General features: G+C 41.1%; 1 protein-coding gene across 3 annotated transcripts in view; it reads right to left on the reverse strand.

The window, feature by feature from the left end:
- The window catches only part of Ca13 (carbonic anhydrase 13), a 33,112-nt gene extending 20,447 nt beyond the window's left edge, over window positions 1-12,665 (reverse strand). For all 3 annotated transcript variants that reach the window (XM_041630412.1, XM_041630410.1, XM_041630411.1), the window contains exons 1-3: window positions 12,605-12,665; window positions 9,299-9,496; window positions 2,174-2,292 (exon numbers count right to left, since the gene is read on the reverse strand). In XM_041630412.1, coding sequence (XP_041486346.1) covers window positions 2,174-2,292; window positions 9,299-9,496; window positions 12,605-12,641 — 354 coding nt within the window. In that variant the 5' untranslated portion in view covers window positions 12,642-12,665. The remainder of the gene's footprint in view (window positions 1-2,173; window positions 2,293-9,298; window positions 9,497-12,604) is intronic.
- Window positions 12,666-13,305: the final 640 nt, after the last annotated feature.

Raw genomic sequence — 13,305 nt, forward strand, 5'->3', positions numbered from 1 at the left:
ATTTGTAATAGCCAGAACCTGGAAACAACCTAGATGCCCTTCAATGGAAGAATGGATGAAGAAAGTGTGGAATATCTACACATTAGAGTACTACGCTGCGGTAAAAAACAATGACTTCTCAAATTTTTCATGCAAATGGATGGAAATAGAAAACACTATCCTGAGTGAGGTAACCCAGACCCAAAAAGATGAATCTGGGATGTACTCACTCATAATTGATTTCTAGCCATAAACAAGGGTTACGGAGTCTACAATTGGTGATCCCAAAGAAGCTAAGTAAGAAGAACCTTCATCTGGTGATGGATGGAGATAGAGACAGAGACCCACACTGGAGCACTGGACTGAGCTCCCAAGGTCCCAATGAGGAGCAGAAGGAGGGAGAACATGAGCAAAGAAGTCGGGACCACGAGGGGAGCACCCACCCACTGAGACAGTGGAGCTGATCTATTGGGAGCTCACCAAGGCCAGCTGGACTGTGACTGAAAAAGCATGGGATAAAACTGGACTCTCTGAGCATGGCGAACAATGAGGGCTGATGAGAAGCCAAGGACAATGGCACTGGGTTTTGGACTTACGTCATGTGCTGGCTTTGTGGGAGCCTAGCCAGTTTGGATGTTCACCTTCCTAGGAATGGACGGAGAGGGGAGGACCTAGGACTTACCACAGGGCAGGGAACCCTGACTGCTCTTTGGACTGGAGAGGGAGGGGGAGAGGAGTGGGGGGAGGGGGAGAAGGTTGGGAGGAGGGGGAGGGAAATGGGAGGCTGGGAGGAGGTGGAAACTTGTTTTGTTTTTTTTTTTCTCCTTTTCTCAATAAAAAAATGGAAAAAAAAAAAGAAGAAGGGCACTGTGGGAAGAACTTAGGTCATTTGCAGTATGGCAAAAAAAAAAAATGAGGCATATGGCACTCTATATTTTAAGTAGAGGATTAGAAGATCCAGAGTATTCCTAGTAAATGTAGTTATAACAAAAAGGACTACCTTACCAAAGAAAAGGGAACAAGACAATGGAGCATTAATTTTGGACTTAACAGAAATGGCATCATCTCAGGACACCCAGACCAAGTGATCAGCACAAAGGAGATTTATTTTCCCCAGAGGGCCAAAGGGAAGGGACTAGGAGACAAAGACAGGAGATAGAGGATGAAAGTGGAGGGGGTGGGAACAAGAGAGAAGGAGAAAGGATACCTATCCTGGAGGGACAAAGGACTCTTTGGATAGAGAGGAGACAGATGCAGCCCATAAGATAATGAGTTTATAAGGGTAAAAGGGGAAACCCTGTGTTAGGATGAAGCATTCCATTTCAATTGGTCATGCTAATTAGGGAGTTAAAGGGAGCCTTTGATTGCTAGACTTTAATACTTTGATAGCTGAATTTTGGTAGTCAGCCTCAGGAGGAGAAAGTGGCTAGCATTAGGAATGTAATCTAATGGTTTTAGCAAGGCAAAGGAACCAGGGAGAAGGGCAAGGCCTGCCAAAGCCAAGTTTGCCCACGCTCCCAGAGTCCCTTCAGTGCTATTTATCTATGCTCTGAATAGTAGCAGAGTACATAGGATTCTTGCAAATGCAGTCTGAATTTCATGTTTAAAGCACAAAATGTTGTCATGTATGGAATGTGAGCTTTGCTTATGTCTGATTATTTGTGTTTGGATCAAACATGCACAGAGTTGAACATAATACAAATGTTTCTCTTCTCTCTGGCCTTTGAAATCCAACAGAGGAAGTATAATGCCACATGCCTTTGGTTTTAAATAAATGAATCATAATGCCTCACTGGATAAACAACTTGTTCTTTTCCAGTTACTCTCTGATTTACACCTTCTCTCACCAACAAATACACTTATTATTTTATTGTTATTCCTGTTTGGTCTTGTTTTATCACATAGAATCTTGTCATATATCCTAGGCTGCTGGCCTGGAAGTCGTGATCCTCCTGCCTAGTCCTCTCCAGTGCAAGGATTACAGGCATGTGACACCATGTTAAGCTTCATCCATTTCCAAACATATAAGCAACACTGCGCTCTCAGAGTTGGTTTAAGGGTATGAACGGCCACATGTGGAGCTTTCCTGTTAGATGAATGATGTTGTCTCAGACACTGAGGTGTCTAAGTAGCTGAGGATCTATTGGGACTATGGAAGGCTTCTGCTATGGAGTAGGCTGTGTGTGCAGCTTACCTCTGCAGCATATCTCACTCCGTCTACCATATGTTCAGAGCCATGGTCATCTGCTGAGCCCCAGTGTAGGTGGAACTGCCGCAACCTATAGCTTCCAGTGAGAGGACCTCCACGCAGAACTAAACACCAACACATTTTAAATGGTTAGCAAGAAAAATCACATTTATCCATCTCATGAAAACTTCTCCCTGAACCACTAAATATGTTCTTGTCCTTACAAATAAGTTTTGTTTGTGGGTATAGATACAACTTTACATATATGAAGAGTGAGAAAAAAAAAACACCACTGGAAACAGAGTCCGCCAAGTAGATCTTTACAGAATACTTGGCGAGTCACAGTACACCCACAGACAGCAAAGGAAAAGGAACGGAATTCTCAAAAGTGAAAATCCACTCTATTTAACTGAGAGCAAACCAGATTCCCTGAGTAAGAATATGAAGGGCAAAAAGGGTTCATTGTGAGCTTGAGAGAGCCAAATAGCTTGTATGATTAGAGCAGGCTGTGCAGGATGTCTGGATGACAAGGGTCTGGACTTTCTCTATCTGCATGGTCTTGGATAAAACCTACCTTCTAAGCTGCCACTTATACACCTAACCACTGGAGAGAGACACAGTCTCCCTACGACTATTGTGCAAATAGAAGAAACATGGTAAGCGAGAGACTTTCCAATGCACAGTACACAACAGCACTGTAAACATGCTACCCACTGCTACCATGGTATGGCTTTTGCTATGACCGTAAGGACTGGTGCACCATAAAATATAAAAAGAATTTAAAATATTTTTAAAACTCAAGATGTCTTTGTCACTTTGATGAAGTATATTTCATTATTTTCCTCCAGTAAATATTATCTCTAAGATTATGATAATAAAAGTATATCATAAATACATAGAAACACACTTTAATGCAAAGCAGTCCTAAACTAGGTGAAGGAGCACACACATGTAATCTTGGCACTCTGAGTTATCCAGTGAGTTTGAAGCTAGCCTGTATAACAAATTGAAGACAAAGAAAAAGGAGGAAAGAAAGGAGAGAGGAGTGAAAGGGAGGGGAAGGAAGGGAAACAGAAGAGAGTCCTAAACCACTTCTGCCTAATTCTGTTGTATGCTGCAGACATAGGGACAGAAAGGGAACTTTGTATGCTGAATACACGAAACTCCACCAATGTAATGTCAAGTTGTGAGTGACACCCCAGCTCCTGGCATCCATCCTAGCCCCCGTCCCGGGAGTTGCATTTGACTGGACTCCAAATCCCAGCATGCCAGGCCCTGACCCCTCCCTGGGGGAGAGTCAGGACCATTCTCACAGGGTATTTAAGTGAGCGCCCAGAGGAGGAACACATGGTCCTGGATTTTGCATGTGCTCCCCAGTTTTCTGTCTCTCCTGCCACGCTCTTAACAACCTCAGAGTATTGCATTTAATAAAACATGGGTATGTTAATTTGGTTTAATTTGGCCTGATTGGATTTCTTAAGCAGCTTGTCTTAGGACTTTCTCCTAACAACCAGAATACAACAGAAATGTTAGACTGGAGAAACATAGATAATAACAACATATATTTAAATTACTCTTTAGAAAGTATACCAGTGCTGTGTGTTCACACACTACACACACATATGCATGCACACACACAAACAAAAACACAGGCTTAAGTTTCAAAACCTATATACCTCATATAAAAAAGCATTTCGGTATAGATATTTTTGCCATCTGTAAGGGTGAGGGTGGGAAGGAAGACTCAGCAGTTAAGACTGCTTGCTGCTCTTCCAGAGGACCAATGTCAGGTGGTGGGCAGACATTTCCAGAGGATCAAATGTCCTTTTCTGGCCTCCCTAGCAGCCACATGTATATGGCACACACACACACACACACACACACACACACACACACACACACACACATTAAAAATGATAGTACCCAAAGAAGGCTATTTCAAAGCACTCTGAACAATAAAAAAGAAGAGATCACCATCACCATTGAGGCCAGAGTGTGAGTTTGCTCTTGCTTTCCCCTGAGAAACACAGTACTTTTATTGCTTCTCCTTGTACTGCGCTGCACACATGAAAGCAGAGACTGCGATCCTGCTAATCCCACTGCCTACTTTGGTACCTATCAGAGGAGATGCACAAATGTCTGATGAATAAATGGATAAGATATTTGATTTGCCTTTAAATAGATTCACCACGAGTCCCCTGAGTGACGCCAGTCATATATTCATTACTCAGGCCTACACTGACTGCAGCTGGAATGGCGCCTGAAGGAAAGTAGCCAAGTGCTCTATTGTGCCTTTCTTTCTTGCTGTTGCATAACAAAATCTGAGCTGGCCAAAAAGTCTGTCCCTTGCGTATAGAAAGGAGATTAGAGAGCTTAGGTAATCAATGTGGAATTGACTTTGGGAGAAGACTCAGGCAAGCTGGGTCTGGAGAAAGAAAGTGATACAAAAAACACACATTGTTAGAGAGACATCCTACAGTTAAAGTCAGGTTAGCCAGCTTAGCCTGGCTAAACTATGTGGATTGTTTTACAGGTTACACATTCAGACTGTACAGGTCAGTATTTCAGTAAAATAGCCAAGTGAGTTTATGATAAGCGAATGCCTAATTGTGGAGAAGACTATTCTTTTGAATGGGGTCAGGTCCAAGAAAAGTGAGTTTAAAATATCTGTTTAGCCAGGTGATGGTAGTGCAAGCATGTCTTTAATCCTAGCACTGGGAGACAGAGGCAGATGGATCTCTGAGTTCAAGGCCAGCCTGGTCTACAGAGGGAGTTCCAGGACAGCCACAGCTACACAAAGAAACCCCTGTCATAAAAAAAATTTAGGTTATTGGTGTCTTAACAAAACAGGTAATATGTGGTACAAGTCTAAGTTCTTGTGAGAAAACTCTAAGAACACAAGATGAGTCTTGTGATCTCAGTTTTTTCAAAAACATGAAATTTGCATTGGAATATACATTTGTGTTCCTCTCAGTTGTGTAGCATGTAGAAGTGAGTTTACCTCAGATTACTCATTATTGCTTGCTACCGTTGTAATGGTAAAAATAAAATGCTGTGGATCCCCAAGTGGCTACAGTGGCAGAAATGCTGCAGGTCCCCAAGCAGCAGCAGTGGACAGTGGGTCCTGAGAGCAGCCAGTCCCAGGTAGGGACAGCACAGTTCCCCAAGTGGCTGCAGCAGGCCATGAATCCCAAGCAGGAGCCATGTGGTGGGTGAGAGTCTCACGAGGAAAGACAGACAGATGGGCACACCAAAAGACCATAGTGCAGGTCTCTGAAGGTGGCTGGTCCCAGGCAGGGAGCCACTCAGTGGGCAAGAGACAGACAGATAGATGTGCCATGCAGAGTGAGGCTGGATATTTATTTAGTGGGTTATGAAAGGGAAGGGGAGAAAGGGAGAAGAGCAGAGAGAGAGACAGAGAAAGAGAGAAAGAGAGAGAGAGAGAGAAAGAGAGAGAGAGAGAGAGAGAGAGAGAGAGAGAGAGAGAGGAGCTGCCTCTTCATGAGGGAGATGGATAAAGGAAGGAACTCAGGCTGGAAGCTGAAGATCAGCTTGCCTTGGCAGACACGGATCCCACACACAAGTAGGTGTGGCTTGTCTCTTAATGGGACAGAGCATACCATTACAACGTCCATATGCCTCTATGGAAAGACGTTTTTGCTAAGTGAGGCTTGCCTGTTTGCCCTTGTGATTGGACATTTTACTCATGTGGTTCACTTAACCTTTAGAGAATAAACTGTCTGGAGCTTTGAATAAAGTTGGCTATTGCATGAGATTTTAGTCTACCTCATTTATAGGTTCCACTCTCCAGGGTCCCACGCCTGTAGGGCCCTGGTCTCCCTTATTCCTGGGGTGCATTCACGGGGACAGTTTATGATCAGCTAACTAAGCTTCCTGTGTGTTTCCACGTTCTCCCTGCCCCACCTGGTGGTTAGCTGCAGGGCATTTACTCCATTGTTAATATGGTAATTTCCCAACTGCCTGGGCCGAGATCCTTGTGCAGCAGTTAGATACAGAAGGATTTCCCCAACTCTGAATAAACTGGCTTTCTGCTGATCTCCTTTCGAATGACCCTGGTCTCTCTGTGTGTTCTTTTCAATCTCCAGGCCCTTGCCCGACTGGCATATAGTACAGGGGCGCGCGAACTGTACCGAGGGTGTAACACAAAATCGGGTGTTACAACTAGACTGGTAAATACCTGACAAGGGAAGGAATTACAGGTGTGTTGCAAATGGTGGGCCACCATCCCTGTTGAGTAAATAATAAACTATTTTCTCCACTTTATTCTTTTAAAAAAGTAATAATTTCTCCAAAGTCACATGTGCTATTGTTTACCTTCATTTAGAATTTCCAAAAAGAAATCTCTTCCAAACAAAACACTAATGTAAGAAAGAGAATCCAACCTGCCAGTTATAACACTGTAGGAAGTTCTCGGTGGAGTCATTCCAGGACACTACGGGAGCCAGAGCCAGATGAGATGCTGAGAAAAGGGAGTTCCGAGTCTAAAACGACAAGTATCGCAGGCAAGAGCAGCCCATTTCTACTGCCAGGTTTCTCTTTCCTTGCCACCGTCCTCTATATGCAGTAGATACTCTTCCTAAAGAATCCCATGCCTATTAGTCCCCTGTTAACATTCTGAAGAGTGAGTGCCTGTAGGTTAGGCAGTGTGAACATGAGCATCTTTCAACCAAGCAAAACCCTCAAGGATCCTGAGGACAACTCTATGCCTCTTCTATGTTCACTGATAACATTCAGAGTTAACTTCTAGTCAAGAATGGCTTCTTGGAGCTGGAGAGGAGGCTCAATGGGTAAGAGCACTTGTTATACAAACATGTGGGCCAGTATTTGAAAGCCAGGGCTGGGAATGGTGGCTCCTACCTTTATTCCCAGAACTCTAGAGGCAGAATTAGGCAGATCTATTTGAGTTCAAGGACAGCCTGGTATATATAGAAAGTTCTAAGTCAGCCGGGACTTCACAGAGTGACCATGACTCAGAAGAACAAACAAACAAACAAACCACAAACAAAAGAGAAAAATCTAGATGTGGCCATGAGGCACCTGCAAGCCCTGTGGGGTAAGGCAAGGAGGATTGTTGGGCTTGCAGGCTGCAGGCTTGTTCCCGGTTCATTGAGAGACCCTGTCTCAAAGGAGTGAAAGAGTGGAGGGGAGAGGAAGGAAGAGGAGATATAAGGAGATGAGGGGAGGCAGGAAGAGAGAGAGAAAGAGAGAGAGAGAGACCTCGACTGCTGCAGATCAAATTGAATTAAGAATTTTTTTCAAATAAAATACTAATATTCATCCTTTTTGAAGTACTAACTCAACACTTTTTATTCTAATATTAGATGTAAGCAGACTTTTTTTTTATTTGAGAACGTTAGATATTTTATTCTTGAAATATTATAAACATATCCTGTTACAAATGTGGATGGTAGCAACTTGATATTTAGAAACTTCGGACTGTTTTTCCAAACTTCTAAGTACACTAAGCCCACCTAACAACAGATTTACAAAACTCTAAGCCCGGAGAAAATGCAGCTGGATACATATAATAAGGCTGGTTTTCCCTTTCTGCTTTTCATAAAAAGAAACATCACGTTCATTTTCTTTATGTACTTTGTACAGGTCCATAGACAGGCGCCCTGTATGATCTGACAAATGTAAAGAAGACACTAATATAAGCTAACAACAATGCTTTTTAACAAAAGTAGAATATTATGATTTCAATTATAAGCTGATGAGTCAAATGATGAAATTTGTTAAATCCTTAAATAGGAAGATAATGACATGGCTCAGGGGATAAACATGCTTGCCCAGCAAGCCTAATACTTGAGTTCAGTCCTTGGAACCTACACTAACCTCCATAAGTGCATCAAACAATGACACAGAAACACAACTGACAAGCAAGTTTTCACACATTTCCATTTGGATATACATTTTTAACACAGTATCATTCATGCTTGGCAGCAGGTAGACTCAAACAGTATTAAATATTCATTTTAAGTAAATATTACTTTATTCTCCCTTTTAGTAATAAACTGACATGTGAATTAAATTTTTACTTAGTGAGTCCACAATTCACATTGTGAAAGATATGAACCATGAACAAATTAAATATAATTTTTAATACAAGTAATGAAAAATATAAGGATAGATGTTTTAAATATTTCTATTTTTAAATTAAATACCTACTTTCCTTCTTCCTTAAATGTTCAGTATTAGGACATAATAATAAGTTATGATACAAGAGTAATTGATATATCTTATCTATTATAAGGGTGTTAGAGCTATACATTTTAATGAAAAAGATCCATTAAATATTTTGAATAGAAAAAATTTTTAGAGTAATATAACATCAGCCTAAACATAACTTAAAAAGTATATGTAAAATACTAACATGGCATGTATATATATGTGTGTGTGACTTTAAATATATATACATATATATCTAAATATATATATATCAATTTAAATATTAAGGAAAAGCACCACACTGATTACATAATAATAAACTGTAAGGATATAGGTAATTTTTGTCCTACATTTCTCTATTTTTTTACTACACATACGTATTGTGATTGTAAGCAAAAAAAAATTTATTTAAAAAGCAAATCTGTTAGTACTGTATGCTTACCATAACTAGTAAAATAATTATGACTAAACACTTTCCAAAAACATGGGACTAGAGAAATGGCTCAACAGTTGAAGTTAAGAGTATTTGTTGCTGTTGTACAGAGGACCTGGGTTCAATTCCGCACACCCACATGGGAGCTCACGACCATCATAACTTCTAGACATCCACACATTCATACATGTAAAATAAATAAATCCAAAAAGATAATTAAAGTTTCCAGGAAAAAGAAAGATTAAAATCTTTTATGAAATACTATTAAACTTCAATATTTTAACTGTTAAGTAATAATAAGCTAAAACCAATTTTTAAATATTATCCAGCACACTTTTTCCTACAAATTTTCTCTATTTTATGGTAACATTATCTTAAGATCCAAATAGATAGCATTTAAATTCACATGAAAAAATATGCTTCAATTTTGAAAATTCCAGAATGAAAGATAGGAGAATAAGTCTAACTACCCAAAGTCTTAAAAGAACAAATAAACCAACAGAGCTAACCTGATTTGTCCTCTGTGTCGTCGAAGTCAACGTTGAAGGAATGGCCACTATTGCTGATGATTTTAGCTGAGGCGGGATCATACTTGATACTGAGAGGTCGGAGGGAGGAGTCATATTTCACTTCTTTGGTTTTAATCTCAATCGGAGACTGCTGATCACCATCAGCAATGGGGAAAAATTGATTCCAGTGAATAGGGCCTGATATGCATAGGACCAAAAGAAAAGGACTAAGTAAGTTCTTCACTCAACAAATTAAAGTTGATAACAGGTGACAAGGATGATGACTCCATGAATAAAGTGCTTGCAGCACAAACATGACGATGATAGTTTGGGTCCTCATGATCCACATGAATGGCAGGTGGGTGTGGAAGCTCATTTGGAATGCAACACCTAGGAGGCAGAGACAGAGGGTGTCTCGGGCAAACTAGCTAGTGAGGCGGGGAGAGACCCTGACTCAATGATGCAGAAGGTGATGGAGAGCAAATGAGAATGACAACCAAGGTCAGTCTCGGATCTCCACACACACGCACATGTGTGTATACCCACACAGAAGAAAGCACTCGCATACACAAGCATGTCTCCCACAACCCCCTAAAAAAGATTAGTAAAAGTAATATCCTCATCCTCAAGGCTCCAGTACCTATATTTTAAGCAGGACTAGTACTTTGTGGGAATGGAAAGCATTTATTTTGTTTTAAGTTGTTTACATAATTAAAATGTGCTTAAAGGTAAAGGAATATTTACATTTTATAAAGAATTCCCCAAAGTACCCATCTACCAAGCTAAAACAAAAGTACAATTCATTGTTGCAAACAAAGAAATTCCATCTCAAAATCAAGAATGTGCCCTGGCTGCTCCAGAGGCCAGGAAGTCTATAAAGTAGAGAGATGAAAAGATCATACTTCCTGTTAGCTTTTGTGTGTTCCACCACTCACAGATGTCTTGAATGTCACTCAGCTCAGCTATCTGTGATGTGCACTCAGGATACCCAACATACACACAAATCTTTCACACAGAATAATCCAAAGAAAATGGCCAATAAACATAACATTGCTGCTCACATGGGTTCCTGGGGAGGGGAAAAAAGCTGCAACATGAATACATGACAACACACTCTGCTCAAAAGGAGTCTGTGAATCAGATACTTTAGGTCATAGCAATTTCACAATAAAAATTCCCAGAAGACACTGTACACAAGGCATTACATTTTCTCATTAGATCATTTCACTTGTCTTTCTATGTGCGTGCTCTTTCTGTTCATAGTCTAGTCTTTCCTTTTTGTGGCCACCACATATAAGTTAGCTAAGGAGTACAAGATTTTGAATATACAATGCATCTGTCACAATGTGCAAACATTTTTATAACAGTCAAGGGGCTGCTTTCGCTTTTGAATCCCTTTCTTCATCAATTCCTGGCCATTAATAACCAGAGCTGTTTATAGAGAAGTCAAATCTATGAAAGACAAAAAAAAAAGCCACATGAATCAAATAGCCAATTTATGTAGTCACTTGCATTATTGCACCTTTAGAAGAGGCCTGCCTTTGTACACTTTCTAGCACATTCAAACTTAAACCCATGTCAACATGGTTGGTTCTTAAGGGAAGGAACACTGTTCCTCAAGTTTGGCAAATTTTTGAACATCCGTACTGATATATAATATCTGGTGATGTCACATGGCCAAAACCATTAAAAATGATCAAAGGTTAGTGGAAGAAGTGACAAGCTGCTTGGGAACAGAGCAGTCTGTCTAGAGTTCCCCGTCCATCTCATTTCATCCCTGCTGCTCTCAGCTCAAGAACCCCTTAATCTAACCAGGCACTAATTTTGTCAAACAAGAAGAAATAACAAGGCTTGCTTAGTTAGGATGTGGCACATCCCAAGAGAATTTTAACAAAATCTCCCTTTAAGGTGTGGGCCTCTTAAAACCACTGTATCTACAACAGAAAAATCATTCAACAGCTAGAATGTAAAATGGGGAGTGGAGAGAAGGCTAGCACCTTCCTCTTACCAAGCACCTGGCTTCAATTTCCAGACCCACATGGTAGCTCACAATCTCTGTAACTCCAGTGCCAGGCAATCCACTAACTTCCTCAGGTACCAGACAAGCATGTGGTGTACAAACATACTTGAAAGGCAAATACTCACAAACATTTTTTAAAGAGAAAAATTAATAAATTTTTTTAAAGTTAAAAAGTGAATAAGATTCCTAAATAAATAAGAGTCATAAAATGACTCCTGGTTAATGCCTTTCTATGAGGAACTTTTAAGTTTTCTGGAGAAGAATTTTATTGAAAACAACACTTTCTACCTATTAGGGAACAATCAGTACTTATTGACTAGCACAACCTTATACCTGTCATATAACAATAAAAATTACTCCATCAAAGACAAAAATGAAAAGTGTGAAATTGTCTTTCCAAAACACAAATTAGAGGATAGTGAAATATATAAGATCATCATTGTGACATAAATTTCATTCTTAAAATTCTCAAGTTCATCTGGTGCCATTTTAAAAGTAATGACAACCTCAAGCAAGCTGCAATTAAAAATGAAATTTTTCCATTAAGGTAAGAGGATGACCACGGGTTCTGCCCAGTCTAAGTTACAGAGTGAGACACCATCTCAAACCACAAAGTCAGAAAAATAAAGTAAAAGAAAGGAAAAATTTCATTAAAATTTGCATGAAATGTACTGTAGAATACTGTCCAATAATGTAAATGAAACTGAAGTTTTCAATAGTATTCGCTAACTCCATTTTGATAGACTTCTGCAATTCATAATTTGGATCTCTGCAATTCTTTTAACAATTTTAACTTTAAACAATCAGTTCAATTCAATAGACTAAGCAGAAAAAATGTTTTATGTCTTATAATATGAAGAAAAGTACATATCTCATTGCCACGCTTATCAATAAGTACACTTAGCGACACGTTACGATTTCTGTAATCATTTGCTGAGCTTTGGTCTCTTGAAAGGATCGTTTTGGTAGGAAAGGAAGAGTGAAGAACAAGCCCTAAGCAAGCTTCATGTCAGTATGCAAATTACAAGTTACTAAGATTTCTTCAACAGTCTCTGGAAGGCGTCCCGTGACTTAGTGATCAGTGCCCACGCCGCCCTGAAGTTGTCCTTCTTTCCTCACAAGTGTGTCATCTGAGTTCTGATCTCTCAGGCTTTCCCCGGACAGTGGTGGGCTTTCCAGAGAGCCGCTGAAAGAGCACACAAGGAACCAGGCCCCTGGCCCCCACCCACCCACCGGGTTCAGAGGTCCCACCAGGCGGCACCTGCCCCTGCTGAAGTCCCGCTCACCGTTGTGCTCGCCATATCCCCAGCTCAGTCTCGCCATGGTCCTCGATGGAGAGCGGCGAACCCTGTGGCTGGGCGCCCGAGCCAGGGAGCTGGGCGGTCCAAGCGGGTGGAGGGCGGGGCCGACCCGTGCCCGGGAACCCGAAACCGGAGGGCACCATCGTCAGCCGCAGGGGGCGCCCAGCAGCCAGAAGGGTTCCCCAAGGGGACTTCCTGTTTTCTGGGAAGTCGACACCCCCCGAAGAGACTCTTCTGGAAATGACTCACCCAAGCAGGAGCTGCTTGCTGGAGGTGAAGATCTTGACTGGGAAACGCAGGGAGCCTTGATGCAGGTGGCAGTGGTGATTACACAGGCACAGACATCAATGCTGATAGTAGTAATAACTACCATTTAAAATAACAACTACTAGTTATGAAGTGCTAACCTCCTGGGCCAGCCCTCCCTGCCCCCACAGCCCCATCCTTTTGCAGTCTGCATTACTCATTTCTCTGGTTCCTTTTGGCTTACTTCAGCATCTTGCAGGCTTAACCCTGCATAGAAGAAACCAAACCTACTGGATTCTTGATTCCCAAATCCTTCTACCCTTCCAACTGTTGCTGAACAGTAAAAACTGTGTGACCTTCGAAATTATTAGTGTTCTAGCTGTCCGAGGCTTTGAGTTGTGGTCAGTTTCTAACGCTGCTTATGCACCAACTCGCAAGAA

This window comes from Microtus oregoni, unplaced genomic scaffold (assembly GCF_018167655.1).
Source record: "Microtus oregoni isolate MIOR12 unplaced genomic scaffold, Mior012 000034F_ref0000314, whole genome shotgun sequence".
Lineage (NCBI taxonomy): Eukaryota > Metazoa > Chordata > Mammalia > Rodentia > Cricetidae > Microtus > Microtus oregoni.